Source organism: Neomonachus schauinslandi, chromosome 6, assembly GCF_002201575.2.
Source record: "Neomonachus schauinslandi chromosome 6, ASM220157v2, whole genome shotgun sequence".
Classification (NCBI taxonomy): domain Eukaryota; kingdom Metazoa; phylum Chordata; class Mammalia; order Carnivora; family Phocidae; genus Neomonachus; species Neomonachus schauinslandi.
Window position 1 is genome coordinate 92,687,878 of NC_058408.1, and position 16,738 is coordinate 92,704,615.

Sequence of the window (16,738 nt, forward strand, 5' to 3'; positions counted from 1 at the left end):
GACAATTCTTTTCAGCAAATGGTGCTGGGAAACTTGGATATCCACATGCAAAAGAATTAAGTTGGACCTTAACCTTATGTCCTATAAAAAATTTAGTTGAAAGTGAGTCAAAGACCTAAAGGTAAGAACTAAAACTACAAAACTCTCAGGGGAAATTCTTTCTGATGTTGGAGTTGGTACACATTTCTTGGATAGAACAGTAAAGCAGAGGCAACAGAACAAAAAGTAGGTAAATCGGACTTCATCAGAATTAAAAACTTAGTACATCAAAAAACACTATTGAGAGAGAAAAGACAACCCAAAGAATGGGATAAAATATTTGGAAAGCATCTATATCTGATAAAGGATTGACAGAACTCCTGGACTCAACAACAAACCAAACAACTAAATTCGAAAATGGGCAAAGAACTTCACACCCATTAGGATAGCTATTAAGAAAATGGAAAATAACAAGTGTTCTTACAGATATGGAACCACTGTTGGTGGGAATATAAAATGGTGCAGATGCTGTGGAAAGCAGTTTGGCCATTCTTCAAAAAGTAAAACATAAATTTCCAAATGCTTCATCCATTCCATTCTTAGGCATATACCCATAAGAATTGAAAGGCCAGACTCAGATATTTGTATACCAATGTTCACAGGAGCATTAATCACAATAACCAAGAGGTGTAAATGACCTAAATGTCCATCAACAGATGAATGAAAAAACAGAATGTGGTATATACATACAATGAATTATATGGCCACAGAAAAGATAAAATTCTGATACATGCTGCAACATTAAGAACATTAAGTGAAACATTAAGAACATTAAATAGAATAAGTTCATTACAAAAGGACAAATATTTTATGATACCATTTACCTGAGGTAACTAGTCTAGGCAAAGAAAGTATAGACCAAGAAAGCAGAACAGAGGTTACCAAAGGCTGGGGAGAAGGGGTTACTGGGAAATGGGGAGTTACTGTTTAAGGAATGGAGTTTGTTTGGAGTGATGAAAAAGTTCTGAAAATGGCTAGTGGTGATAGTTGTACAACATTGTGAATTCACTTAATGCCACTGAAGTATATATTTAAGTGGTTAAAATGGTAATGTTTGATTCTTTTTAAACAAATATCCATTATTCTTCTACTCCATGAGGACAATGAGTTTGAGATCAGTCAGGTGGATTACCCAAATGAAAATGGTTAAAAAAAGCTCCTTCTCATCATCAGTTCACTTTCACAGGAAAGGTATGGTTAGGTATGCAAGTAGACCACCCAACACAAGTTCTGCTTATCCACTTGATTTCATGCACTTATCCAGCCCTGCTGTCCTACTTACTTAGCTAATTTACATTCATCCTGAGACAATTTAGAGGTCACCTACTCTAAGAATGGGGGCATCCCTTCTACCTCTCCCACAACCAGGGTGGATTCTGTATACATCTCTGGTGTCTGCTACGGACTACATTTTGCCTATATTTACATTTACATTTTTTTATGCGTGCTTCCCCCATTAGATTATAAACTCTATGAAAGCAAGTTATTTGTATTCCTGAATACAACACAGAAGGCCCTCAAATATATGAATGAACAGCCCCCAATCCTTATTATTTATTGACTAAGGGCTAGTGCTGTTCTGTGTTTAGTCTGAAGCTTAGAAGAGTTGGATTTTAGAGACAATCCTTTTGGCAGGAGTCTGAAAAGGACTCCATGTTAAAACTTTTTTTTTTTTTAAGTAATCTCTACACCCAACATGGGGCTTTGAACTCATGACCCCGAAGTGTCACATGCTCTACTCACTGAGCCAGTCAGGTGCCCCAAGGACTCCATTACTTTTCACTTTTAACCTTGAGTAAATCTAGGATTCAGGATACCTGTATGCACAGCAAAAAAAAACTAGGTATCTGAGAAAATGAGGAGAGTGCAAAATGTCTTAATCTGTTTGGATTCTCGGCCTATGGAACAAATTGAGTCTGAAAATGATGCACAGATTTGGAGTACAGCTAGATGCCAGTGTTAGAAAAGTCTAGGGAAATTGTGTAGGCAATAAAATTAAGGAAAAATTTAATTTTATATTTAGGAAAGATGTCAACTCTAAGAAAAACAACAAAATACCAAACAAAGAATGATGCTAGCTCGCTTCCACTAGCTGTATCAACCTAGATGCCAAGTCACAACTTCCTTAAACTTCACTTTCTTTGCCCATAAAAACTGCTATCATATATTGTCTCTCCCTTCCTCATATTTCCTCCATCTTCCACTTTTAGACTTTCATTCTCCTGCACTCTCTATCTCTACATTTACAAATAAACAAAAATATTAGATCTGAAAGTTCTTGTAAGGGGAGGGGCAGGTGGGCGAATCTACAATGACACACAAAAGTCACATGAAAACTAGTATTATGAGAAGCAAAACCTATGAGTAAGCAGAAGAAACCTGCAGAAAGGACACTGAACAAGAGGGGAAGAAGGAATATGTGACTTGAGTTCCTGACTTTCTAGTTCCTAATTCTATTCCAAATAAGGTTCAGCTGTACTTTCTGCTACAGCTATCCCTGACAGAGCCTGTTGTATCTTTATAATACCCCCCCCCCACCTTTTTATTTAAGCTAGTTTAAGTGGGTTTCTATTTTGCTACCTATGCATTTGTAAATTAGACTTCTCAGAGACTTGTGTGAATTAAATAAATTAATATATATACCCTGAAAACATTACAAAAAATTAAGATAATACAATCTGTTTTACTCATAAGGATAACACAAGGATTTACTAAAATAATGCACATGGAAATATTTTGGAAATTGTCAAGCTTTACAAATATAAAACATTAACACACTAAGAAATAAAAATTTTAATTTTGAGATTTTAAAATAATATGGCTATGCTTTAGTAAGAACTTGCAATTGGGTAAGAGGAATAAATAATATCAACCTATTTTGATTGGCAGAAAGAAATTAGAAAATCTTTCTCAATGGTAACTTGAGATGGCTTTAAATCTTTTGAATCTGATGTCTACAAGCATAATTTCACATACTTTAAATTCATAACAGCAGTCACAAAAAATTACAAAGAGACTGGCAGATTTTTCAGCATATGATCATAGCAGATTTAGGACCAAGAGAGAACTATTGCAGACTGTGACTTATAAATGTTTTTAATCTGAATATTGCAGAACAGCTCATACTTGGGCCAAATTTCAGTCAAAATAACATGTTCCTGGACTCCATGAATACATTTTCAACACACCAAGTTTTGCAACCAATTTTTACAAATGAAGAACTCCCTTTTTAATACCAGGAGATATGCATTTGGGTAAATCAACATACCTGATTTGTAGAATGTTAATAAGCATATTTTATAACTATTTTTGAAATTACGGTGATATAAAAATCAGGTAGGTGGGACATAAAAAAAAGAACTTAGAATGTAGCACAAAACTACTAAATATTAAAACATTATGTACCGACTTTAAATTTTAAAAAAGCCTACTTAAATAAGGAAGTACAATGACTGTTTTAACTACTGGTTCCCTTTTCTTGTAGTCCATCCTACTTTCTAGGCTTCAGCTTGGCTCCACTATTGCAAGCTGTCACTTTTGACTAGAATTGGAGTAAAACCAAGTACTACACAACAGCAGTTTCCTGCTCTGGCCTCATCTTCTAGACCACCCCCAGGCCAATGACTGCCCACAGATGCTGATCCTACCACGCCAATAATCCACCAACAGTCAGTTCACAGCTATGGCTATGATCCTGTATTTTTTTACACTCTTGGCAGAGTGTATATTCCACAATCTCACAGTTCTCATTTTCACTGACTTTATGGCAACAAGGCACCTCTAAATTTCAATCAAATACTAATATGAATGCAAAATGAAATGGAAAAAGATGCATACAAAAACTGAAGGACTAATTGAGAATGTGCTGAACTTCTGTTAAGATATCATTCAGAAACAGATATTGAAAAATAGAGCTCTCTCAGTAAGTACTATTAATACAAACAATTCTGTCATTCTAAACCTGTACAATTTTGATTTGCATCTGGCACTGCCTGACTCATTAGTTCTCTCTTTTGAGAGAGTTAGACCTAGAGTTAGGTCGAATGTCTCTTATCTCCGAGACTAAAATAATTAGTCAGGGATTAACTTGTTTAGGTTAATATTGGTCAGAAATGGTTGTTTTTCCACCTTGAGCAAGTTCACAGAATTATTAGTGTTGAGAAGCAAGTTCAAAGGTCATATAGTCCAACTCTTATTCCATGCTTACAGGTCTTCCAAAACATAGTACTATATCCACATGGCCTCTCACCAGAGCCAAATAAAGAAAAATAATTCTGTAACTTGCTGAATAACACTTATGCTTTTTAAGATAAAAAGAACTATCAGCAGCAAATGGAACCTTTGACTTTCCCTGTGGAAAAAAAGTAAAAGAATCTTCTGAAGGGTAGTATCACACGAGAGGGTTCTGCATCTTTTCCAATACCATTTTCTTAAAATAATAATTTAAGAAGTCACCAATTGAATCTTATCTAAATAAACTTCCCTGAAGGGGTCGGTGGGGGAGGGAGCGTTGACCATGGCTTGTACAGACAGCAAAAAATTACCTAGAATCAGCTGTAGAAAGAAAGAAATGGCAAGAGTTCCAGAGACAACAAATAAGACAGATTGTTAAAAGTAAGAAGTGCAGATGGTGGAAGACAAATATCCAATGGTTATGTATGTATGATAGGAAGAGAAAGGAGTTTCAAATATCCACCAAAAAGGTTTAAGATACCATTTACAAAAAGAGAAATTCAGAACCTGTCTAAATAGGTATCTTCTACTGAGCTGTGTATATAGTTAATAACTCTTCAATATAGTATTTCATTTAATCTTCCTAACAACTCTGAGGTAGACAACAGCTTTATCTTATACATGAGGAAACCATTTATTTAGAATGCTTGAGACTTTCCCAAAGTCACATAGCTAGCAAATAGCATGGATTTGAAACCATGTCTGCATGAATTGACTTCAAAACTCATATTCTTAACCATTATGCTATACTGATTCTCTCTTAGAACAAAAGACTCTAGTGAATGAAGACCCAATCAATTAGTTGCTTCTCATGTATTATAATAATCAGATTCCACTGTTATGTAGAAATTTTGTTATTTTCTTGCTTCAAATTTTCCAATGATTCATTTGGCCTACAAGATAAAAAATTCACTTAATAACTGTTCTTAGCAATCCTTTTCCTCTTTTATCTGACCCATAATACTTATTTATGTAGTATGGAGTCTACTATTCAAAGTTGAACTCTCTTCTCTAGCTGATATTCTATTTCTTAATATATCTCTGTTCCTCAGTGATCATGCCGACCTTCCTGCCAAATGTCCGACATTACTCTTTCACTTTCATCTCCATTTAAATGTTTGAATCCCATTCAAGTTCTACCTCCTTCATGAGACTTTAACCATTTCAATCTCTACTGATTTCTCCTTTCTTCGTATTCCTACTCTTTACTATGTATTTTTGGTTCCTTAAATCAAGTCTATTTTTAAATATAAGTTCTTGTTCTGAATTATAAAGTCCTTGGGAAAAAATAAGTACTATGACTTAGTATATTAATTTTTTAAACCAGTAAGCACCTAGCAGGATGCTGTGCATAGGGAAACCACAGAATTTAAATAACGTTAAATGAATGAAGTCAGTTGGGATGTTTCCAAGGTCAGACATTAAAAAATTTTAAGCGTAAGTCAAAGGGAAGTAGAGTCTAAGCATAAAATTTCCATTTAAAGACTCCCTTCTGGGGAAGAATCAAGTGAGTCAACAATTAACGGAACACAAATTAAGAGCTCTAGCCTCTTGTTCTGCTCTGGGCCTGTTCCTCACTGTCTCAACCACACTGCAAAAGCTCTCATTCTTGGGGGTTGGGGGTATAGGTGTGTTCCACTCTCATATCCTAAAAGGCATGCTTCCAGGGTTTGTTACAAATTCCTGTAAAACACCTCTCTTTTTAAAAAGATTTTATTTATTTATTTGACAGAGAGAGACAGAGCGAGAGAGGGAACACAAGCAAGGGGAGTGGGAGAGGGAAAAGCAGGCTTCCCGCGGAGAAGGGAGCCCGATGCGGGGGCTCAATCCCAGGACCCTGGGATCATGACCTGAGCTGAAGGCAGACACTTAACGACTGAGCCACTCAGGTGCCCTCATTCACTAAATATTTTAAGACTCTTCTCTGTTCAAGTCTTTAAGCAATTTTTAGTCCAGGTACTAAGAAAATAATCAGGTTTGTTCCACCTGTTCCCTTTTCCTTCAACCAGCAATTCACAGCACAGGAGTACTATATCTAATATTTAGTAAAGCAGTTCAATGTCTATATTCTATGATGATAGAAACTGTAAAATTAATGGTCTTATCTCTAAACTTGTATCACTTCATTATGACCCAGAACTTTAAAAAGGATGATTCCTTCAGGTCTAGAATGATTCTACCTTATAGTAGGGAATATATCTCAATACTACAATGAATTTTAATATACAATAAGATAAACATAAGGCATAAGTTTGAACAAGCGCATTCTGCTTCAAGTCTCTAATGGTTTTTTAAACTAGTGCCCTTTGTATTATCCCTCTACTATATTTAAAAACAAAGAGAATTGTGATCCCTAGAAAATACTGGACTAACAAGCCAGACCAACCCAGATTTGTTGATATGAGTCATGTACAATTTTCAGGTAAGAAATAATAATCTCTTCTATATCCTCTATGAAGCAACCAACCTGAAAACTGCAGGTGCGTGCATGGCCAGAAGCCAAAATTCAGAACATGATGATTTCAAAATCATGCTAAAAGTTCAATGTTCATATTTCATTACCAAACTGTTTTTTGTATTAACTTGATCAAAACTTCAAGTTTTAATGAAAAGTTTTTAAAAAATTTCTGTAACCATGCTCCAAAGAAAAGAAACAATACCACAAAAATCATAGTAATTAAGAAAACTCCAAACTATAAAAGCCACCTTTCAGAATCAATAATTTGTTGTTTTATTTTCCCTCTTTCTTCCCAGTCAGTTGAAAGACATAGTAGAATCTGCAGAGTTCCCTCCTACTTCCTCTCTTTTCCCTTCCCCCTCTACTTCAAAGAAAGTTAACTACAGCCAGGCATGATCAGGAAATCTAAAAGGAGGAAGCAGAAACTCATTTGTGTGCATAAGGAAGGAAAAAACAGAATTAACAATACCAAGCTGCTTCAGTGACCTAATTAATATACATTGATTATATTATCTATAAAATGTTGGTTTGGCTTTTCTCCTCATTCAACTTTCCTTCCAAAATATTGAAAACTGTAACAATGATGACTGCACCCTAATTTCCCAACTACATGCCACCTAAAAAAGTGATCAGATCAAGTTTAATACATGGCATTTGATATTCAATGCATTGAAATCAGAGGTAAGTGTATGATTCAAAGCAGTGACCTAAAAGTGAAATGATCTGTATTAATCCTGAGTCAATGGTTTCCTAACCATTACCTTAACAATATTGTACTATTTGGATATATTAAAAAATAGGGCTGTACAACTTTATTAAGGAAATTAAAGGGAGTGTACTACTACAGAACTGCTGAGAACCAAGGAGAAAGATGGTAGGTGGGAATTCCCACTACAAAAACATTTTCTTAGATTCATAGTAAAGCATTTGTGTAAATTTTTAAAACAAAAGTTATGTGTACCCATCACTGTATACACAAAGGCCATTTCTAAAGAAGAAAGCTGCTTTCCCCCATCACACTTAAGAAGTCTACAAAGGATAATTAACATCTAGATTCAGAAGAAATTGCCTCATGAAATTTAAAGAAGTGAAAAAAACAGGGAGAGCATTTAAAAAATGTGTTCAATTTTCCCTGAACTCCCTTTGACTTACATAGGGTTACCCTAAAGTTGAGATATGTCAAGACACTATTTACAAAATCTATGCCAGTAACAGCTGCCATGTTTAAGATGCCAAGGAATTTAATGTACTGTTTGGACAAGTAGTTAGAGAAAAGCATTCTGGGATAAAGCCACTCTAATTACATGAACTCTAAAATTGTTTCCTTTATCAAGAATGTAGCTGTATTTCATAAACTCATTTAAATAAATAAATTTGAAAAACTAGACTGAGCCATCTTAGGTCTCTGGAGTACATTTTCATTCAAAATGTTAAAATAGGTGTCTATTTATAGGTGTCAATATTAGAAAATATCCTTATATTTTTCTAACTTAATAAGAAACTAACTATATTAAAATACATATTAAAAAGCTCTGTTGCAAACCATCTAATTACTTTTAAAACTCCTAAGAAATTCTAAAATTAAGGTATGCTGGCTCCCTAAATCAAGTGCTGGTAGTGTAATTCCTTCTGATTTTCTAGAACTGAGAGCTCACATTTGTGAAAGACAAATGGTTAAAATGTCAAGAGAATCACTTCACCTTTAGAAGATAGAATAGTCTTCAGGCCAGAGATCAACCTGCTTAATACTAACTGAGCAATACAGATGGCTTACTAACAAAGACAATCATACAATTCAAAAATCAAATAAGACTTTAGCTCTTGTGCCTTTATTTTTTAAATAAAATGACAGAACTATCAGAATCTAAAAGCTTAAAATGTAAAACAAAACAAAATACCCTATAAAATGTTAGCACATTCTTTCAATCATTATAATTTTAATAAACATGTGGAGTTTTAGGCCACCTGGCAAAAGAGTTTATTTTTAAAAGTAATTTCTACATAATGATTTCACTTCTCTAAATCAAATCCAAGCTGAAACTTCCAGAGTGCTGCTAATCAGCAACCACAAAATTAAAACATTAAGGGTTGGAAGGTTCCTTTGATTTTACCTAGACTCACCCAGTCTAATTCCCACTAAAACACGGTTAGAAATGAAACAAATTATAATAAGGCCTATAGTAAGCTAAATGGCATTCACAATTAAAAACAAAACAAAACAAAACCCGAGGGAAAAGCTCTAACACCTTCAATATTAAATTGGGACTTGCTATGAATTTTTAGCTATAAATACTGTAAAGAAAGAACAAAAGCTAACAGTACAAAAACTAGGCCATTTAATGAAATAAGAAAAATAATGTGAAAGGACAAAAGCACATCTATGTAGACTTCAAAATAACATTTAACTCAGGGAACTATCATCTCATTTTGATAGATCTAACAGAAGAGGCACATAACTGCTCTAATTCCCTAAGTATTATAAGTCCACACACAACAAATCATTGCTCATTAACTCAAGCTCTTGTTCTTTCCATGGAAACGATGCCTCTATATTTTATTTTCGGAAAACAGTAACTATTCTGAAATGAAATAGGATGCTGACTTTCAGCTCCATTAAAGTCAAATTATTTCACTCATTCTTTCTTTCAATGCAATTACCATATTATTTAAAACACTTAAGTAAAAAATGTATGAAAGACATTTAACTCAATCTGAAATCCAAATATACAAAGAAAACAAACTTCTGTGCATTTTTACTTCTACCTTAAAAAATTAACTGATAGAACTTCACTAGAAATTTAAAAATTCATTTAGTCTACTATTTTTGATGAGTTTCTTCACATGATTTAAATCTGAAAGTCTACTAGAAAATATTTTTCCAATTAAATGTATTTGTACTTAAACTGCATCTGGGAACTAAAATTTAGAAAATGAACAATTAATGACAATCTAAAAGAAACTTCCCACTTAAGAATAAAAAAGAACTACTATTATTGTATGCATACAATAAACACTAATCTCATTTAATTATATTAATTGACCCAATTCTTAACCTTTAGAGCTGGAGACAAAGGTAATTTATACTATTATCTAATCAGTTATTTCCTAATGATGAACAGTATTTATAATGGCAGTTACTTAATTTTGCTCACTTGTGTATTCCCAGTAACAAAATGCTGCCTAGTTCATAGAAAGTTCTCAGTACATAAATCTGTTGATTGGATAAATTAACCATTTATCCTATAATCAAAATCTATTGAATGCATTGGGTTCTTTGAACACCTAGATGTTAGCTTGAACTGAATATTTAAAAGAATGTCATTGAAGTTTAAAGATTAGCTAACTTTTAAAAGCAACCTAAAATTGCTTACCTGGTAGGGCTGAAAGGCACTATCTTCAGTTAAAAAATCCAGTTGTTTATCTACAAGGAATTCTACCGCAGTGATTGAACTGGGTATGCTTTTTTCAACCAGGGGTTTGAAAGTCTGGTAAGAGAAAAAAAAATTCATAATGGTTATTTTCTGGGTTTTATACTCAAATACGAAGGGTATTATTTGAATACAATGTATAAATGTCATTATCATAGAGATTTTAGAATACCAATTAATATTTTCATATTATAATCTAAATGCTTTTATCCATACAATAAAATATTTTATATTAAAAAGGAATGAAGTAGATCTATAAGTTGTTTATTTTCAAAAAGAGACTTAATCAAATATACATGTGTATAAAAATTTCTAAGATAATAAAAGAGAAACTGTTTCTGAAACAGTCAACTGGGTAAGAGAGCATATTTACCCCAACTCTTCTTTAAAAAATTATTAAGTATTAATCTTTATAAAAACAGAGCAGGTATAGTTCACAGAATTACTTTTTTGCTAGCTCATTCACATCAAGGATTTTAAATGATCAGGATGCATCTGGTCTTTTAACTCCACCCCGTGCACTACCCACCCCCGCCCCTGCCCCAAGCACAAATAAAAATCCAGCTGCTTCAGTAAGAACAGCATGGGGGAAGGGAACAGGAAAAGAGGGAGGTATGAAGTATTACACAAAACCCACCTCTCAGTCCAGATTTCTGCTACTTTAAAAATCAAACGAAGAGATAAACCAAAAATGGGTGCTGGGAGGTGGGGATCCATGGCCATTTGGTTATTTTAAAGAAGACTCCCTCATCTTTTACATAAAGGACTATATACCCATATCTTGGGGTGGGGTGGGAGTGAGGGAGGCAGAAGAGGAAGAGGAAGGAAGGAAACAAAGGTACAATGTATGCAGTTTTTAATTACTGTCACACTTTCGAAGCAAAGCAGCTTGAATAAAAAGCAAGTGTCACGTCCCAGATACTTTTCTAAAAACTTAAGAATCTAAGCTTGGAAAATGGAATTAAAAACCAACTTAGTTTATAAATGACCTATATAACACGGAGAAATCTTTCTTGCTACAAGCCAACTTGTGTGACCATTTGGATACAAACCAAAGCTTTTGTTTTGGCAGGGACAGTACAAATCCCCAGGAGATTCAAAGCCATTGTGTTTCCCCCTTCTCTTATTGTCTTAAAGAAATCTAACATCTTGCTAATCACAACTAATACGTACTCTGGGTAAAAACTTTTCAAGCTCTTTAGTGCAGAGTGGCTCTTAAGGAGTTAATTTCTGTATTTAGGAAATTCCTTCTAAAGCTTTCGATTTATTGAGGAGTCTGTAACAGTGTTTTTGAAAAAGCTAAACACATGAGAATAGAGAAGCATTTTAAACATGCCTTATTTCTATACTATACCATGAACTTAAAAATAGTATCTTCTTTCCTAAATTAATATAACATGAAAAAATTCTCTTACATCCCCACTTATTTTCGATATTTATGACTAGAAAAATCTAACCACAGTAAGTTCCTCCCTCCCTAGTCCTAAGGCTAACCTTTTAAGTACTACATATGTATCAGGAGTATTCTTATTTAATGGGTGAGAAATTACATTTTCAAAACAGACATTCCCCCATTACTTAGCTATCTCCTGCAACTATTGCAAACTAGAATTTTCCATTTGCCAAGACTAAATTCCTAAAATTATTTCATAAAATATTATTTTACCTAACAAGTGACTAAAGTTTTCAAGATCATTTATCTAATTTAGACTTTAAAATGTCTACCAGTATGTGATTGACATGATATACGTAATATTCTTCATATTATATATTTGTTTAGTTTTTAGTAAACTAGAAAACACTGGCACCTTTTCAAGAAGACTTGATTTAATTCCTGAACTTTATTCAAATGATCTATTTCTTCTCAAACAGTACCATGTCAGGTCAACTCGTAAAGGTTAACAAAAAGGTCCACAAAAGCTATTATCTAAGTGGCTAAAGGTACAATTCAATTAAGTAGGATTTGAAAAAGAAGTAAAACTCCTGTCTGAGTGCCTCTTTCTTATGCAAATAATACAGGTGGTTTGCATATCCTATGAGACCTAGTCATTTTATAATATGAAAAACGTTCTTGTGAAGAAATCCTCTCAGAACTCTGTTTTTTAAGGTAGGTCAGAGTTCTAAGGGTAAATTTTAACAAGCCAACTAATCATAATTTAAATTACTGAGTTAGTTTAGTTTCTAGGCTAAAATAAAAAAGAATTTCTCATTTTAAGATAACTAATTGAAAGCCACCGGGAGAATTTAGCTATCAGAAATGTTAAAGGTTAGTTTATAAAAGGCTATTTCTGATACAATAATACTTATAACCATGTACAAATGGAGGTCAAGAGTATATCATGCTTCTTAAAATAGCAAATAGGGCCCAATGTGCAAATTTTAAAATGTGCAATTATATTTAAGCTACAAATATGTTCCCAGCAAGAGCTTATAAATATTTCTACAGTACTTGTTAAAGAAATGTTTCAATATGTATTAAATAAACAACCCTGAAAATGTGTGACTATTACTACTTTATGGAAAATTAAAGACAAACAACATATGAAACTAAGTACTTAAAACACATATTGACTTTCTAAAGTGGCAAATCAACGATACAACCATTATTCATATTTGTATCCAAGTTGAACACATTTCAAAGAGCTATTATTAACTTAAAAATAAAAACATAAATATTTAAATAAGAGTGAACAGATCCTACAGCTTTTATGATGAATCTGTAGTAAATATTTCATGGGTCTAGGTGTACTGGAATGTAAAGAAAGTAGAACTCATGCATAACTAAGTAATTCAAGACACTAAAGATACATCATTCTATGAGGAACTTCCACAGCCTAAGGGGAAGCAATGAGCTACCATCTGATGAAAGTCACAGTAGAATATGGCCCTAATCACAAAAAGACTATTATTCCAATGTTGAAAACAGCCTTTGAAAATTCAAATAAAAATTACTAATTTAAAATTAATATTCATAATTGAAAAAAAACTTTTTCAATTTTATTAATGGATTAAGAGTTTCTTCAAGGTCCTTTGTCTGACCATACTTTAAAAATAGTCTAAAGCCAAAATAAATAGTTGAGAGCCTGAATTTCTAGTAGGGCCTACACCACGCTATAGGAAGAATGCTTAGAACAACTGTATCCTGTTTGGGGCTCCATGCTGCACCACATTCCATTCACATGAGGAAGAGGAGAACAGATGAGCCCTCCTCAAAAAAACATTTTTAAAATAAATCAGCTACAGTTCTCAAACATAACTCAGCTGCTCAAACAAACCATGTTAAAGCTCACATTTAACTGAAAATTCATGGAGTTTATGTCTGCAGTCTGAGTTTCTAACAATCTCCAGTTAACATTTAACAATTCCTTTTCCAACTTAAAAAAAAAAAATCATGCTCATTAACTACAAAAATCTGATATAAAATTCACTAAAGGAAAATACTGAAGCAGAAAACTAAGCAACATGTTAGAAGTCAAGGTTTAGTCTACGGGAAAAAAAAAAGACTGGAGTGACTTGAAAGAACAAAGTCCAAATTCCCACCCAAGCAGGTCTATTGAAAAACACGATACTGTTAGAAAACAAGTTGGGGGTGGGGACTGGAATACACCACACAAAAAAACCCTCACAAAATAAATACCCCCACTTCCCTTAAAACACTATATTCTGAAAACCCTAATCTGAAACATTTCTGCTGTAATACTTTAAACAATTAAACTCTAGTTTTTAATCTTTTTACAGTGTTATGAAATTACTACACACACAATCCTTTCTGAACAAATGAAAAGAGTTAAAATTTCTTAAAACTAAGAACACTAAGGCTAGATCAATAAAAGGCAGTGACCTTAATTCCTAAGGCTGAGAAGTAAAACCAAATGTAAATTAAGACAAAAGAAAAAGGAAGCAGAAAAATACAAACCGTACTTTGTTCTTTAGAATTCTAAAGTATCTTAAAATCTCAGAAATCCACGACACAGCTTTAAAGGTCAAGAAGTAGCTGACATTTCCATTTCACTCTTGAGCAGTATTTTTTATCTAGCCTAAATACTTCTTTAGTCTTCAAAAATCACAGGCAAATGGCTCTCAAACCAAGCATTTCTGAGCTCACTTGCAGCGTCGTCATTGTATAGGAAGAAAAGCCAAGACCACAAAACGAAGCAGAGCTGTAACCTAACAAGTCTCCGACGAGCAAATGACGATTTTCTGTCTGCTCTGGCTCAGCCTGGCAGTGATGAGGATTACAACTCGCTCTTTGTCATCAGCACTGTGGTGTTAACGACTAAGAAATCCTGCAGCTGAAGCACTACTGCATCCTCCGATCTGGGTCAGGATAATTTCTCCCGAGGTCGCTTACATAACCAGTGAGATACTCCAAATAGAGAGAACAGCCATCCATCAGCTAGAGAAAGCCTTCCCCACTGTACTCTGTCTGCGTGGAAACACACTGCAGTAGCTTCCAACAGAGCAGACACCCAAATGAGAAAGACTACTTGGCTTAGGGCACACTGAGAGAAGGGAAGAGGCGGTGCTCTGTAAACTGTAACTAATCCCCCGTCACAGGTGCTGATGGAGTCACTTCCAGCACGAGTCACATTACTGGTGATTACTCATTTGGCTGCGGCCATAGAGACTGGCTCATAATTTTAACAACAGACAAAGACAGACTAGTGGTGAGACTGAGACCTCAAGTTTACTGTCTCTTTCAATAAAGCAAATACAAATACAAAGTTTTTGCTTTCCAGATTTACCAAGGTGAGAAAGTACAGAAAACAAATAATACTTAAATATCTCTCAAGTTGGCAAAAATGAAGCATAACTTCCAACTATTGAAAATACTTTGTGTGTTTTAAAGTCCTTATTTTAGTTTAATCATTTGTCCCTAAAAATATACTGATATAAAAAAAAACTCAGGAAAAAAACACTTAAAAGCATTTTTAGAGTAACAGTCCAAATGAAATCAAATGACATAACCACAACACTTTACTCAAAAGAAAAACTGGTGATATTTATTTTGGCAGATTTAAAAAAATACTCCTGAAACAATTTTATTCTTCAAAAAAAATTTAATCTACACAATTCAGTTACAAAAAATCTATAATTTGAAAGCATAAAATGTATTTTTCTGATGTGTTACCTAACACAGGCTTGTAACTCCTTTCTAACCTCAAGAGTTGTGCTGTCCAATATGGTGGCCACTAGCTACACATGGGTACTGAGCACCTGAAATGAGATTAGTCTAGATTTAAATGTGTGTTGTATGTATAATATATGCACTGAATATGAAAAAACAATGCTAGATATCTGTAAGTGTAGGAAAACATTTACCTATTTTTAAATGATGTGAATGGTCTTTTATAAATATGACTCAATGCAGAATCTCAATTTTAATAAACCTAAAAATTCATGTTTTTTTAATATCACATACACAACCAATTCATCAAATCATTTCAGAGAAAAACTTCCAACCACCAGCCAATGCCCTCTCTATACCTATTCCAGATGTATCAGTTTCATTTCACAGAAACATCAGGTTAACCACTGAAAAGATATTTTCAACTTAGTATATGATGGACTGTATCTACAAAAATCTCAATCTTTTTATTTGTTTTAAGGATGAAAGAGATGGTTAATGATTATTCTAAGAATGTTAGTAAGATATAGCTTTAGAACACTGATGGTACTAAAATGTAACTTTAGAACAAATATTTTTAAAAATAATAACTCAAGTGAATATTACATCATACACACCATTTCAATAATTCATTCATAATCACTTCAGACATGAGTGTAAAACATATATGGAAATAAAAGAATTCACAATGTCATATAATATACAAAAGAAAAAAACAACTGGGTCAATATGGCAGCTTTATTCTAACCCCCAAACAACAAAGAAAACAAAGAAACATCAAATGCTTGATGCAGGCTATTATATTATGAAACAGCACATTTTCAGTACATTCCACACTACATTTCTATAATTTATTGTACATTAGAGAGTTTAATATTTCACAGGATTCATCTTACAAGCTCACATAAATTCAAGTATGACTATATGATATACACTTAAAAACAGCTGTCTTTGTTCAAGTACTATCAGTCCCCTACAAAATCAAACAGCAAATAGAACTACACTTAGCTAACAATCCAAATGCCACAATATTTATATATTCCTAGTGACACAGAATGCAGTAATTTTTTAAAACTCAAAATAAGTAATATCAATAAAGAAAAAAACATTCATTTTTATTTCATACTACATCATGGTTGAATTAAAATTCTTCTCGGGGCGCCTGGGTGGCTCAGTCGTTAAGCGTCTGCCTTCGGCTCAGGTCATGATCCCAGGGTCCTGGGATCAAGCCCCGCATCGGGCTCCCTGCTCCGCAGGAAGCCTGCTTCTCCCTCTCCCACTCCCCCTGCTTGTGTTCCCTCTCTCGCTGTGTCTCTCTCTGTCAAATAAATAAATAAAATCTTAAAAAATAAAATAAAATAAAATAAAATAAAATTCTTCTCCATTATTATAAAGAAATACTATATAGGGGCACCTGGGTGGCTCAGTCAGTTAAGTGTCTGCCTTTAGGTC

General features: G+C 33.7%; 1 protein-coding gene across 2 annotated transcripts in view; it reads right to left on the reverse strand.

The window, feature by feature from the left end:
- The window catches only part of JMJD1C (jumonji domain containing 1C), a 265,106-nt gene that overhangs the window by 76,505 nt on the left and 171,863 nt on the right, over positions 1-16,738 (reverse strand). The window contains exon 3 of one of the 2 annotated variants that reach the window (XM_044916039.1): positions 10,102-10,215. The exons of the other annotated variant lie outside the window; for it this stretch is intronic. Within the exon in view, the coding sequence (XP_044771974.1) occupies positions 10,102-10,215 (114 nt within the window). The remainder of the gene's footprint in view (positions 1-10,101; positions 10,216-16,738) is intronic. 2 annotated transcript variants of the gene reach the window in all.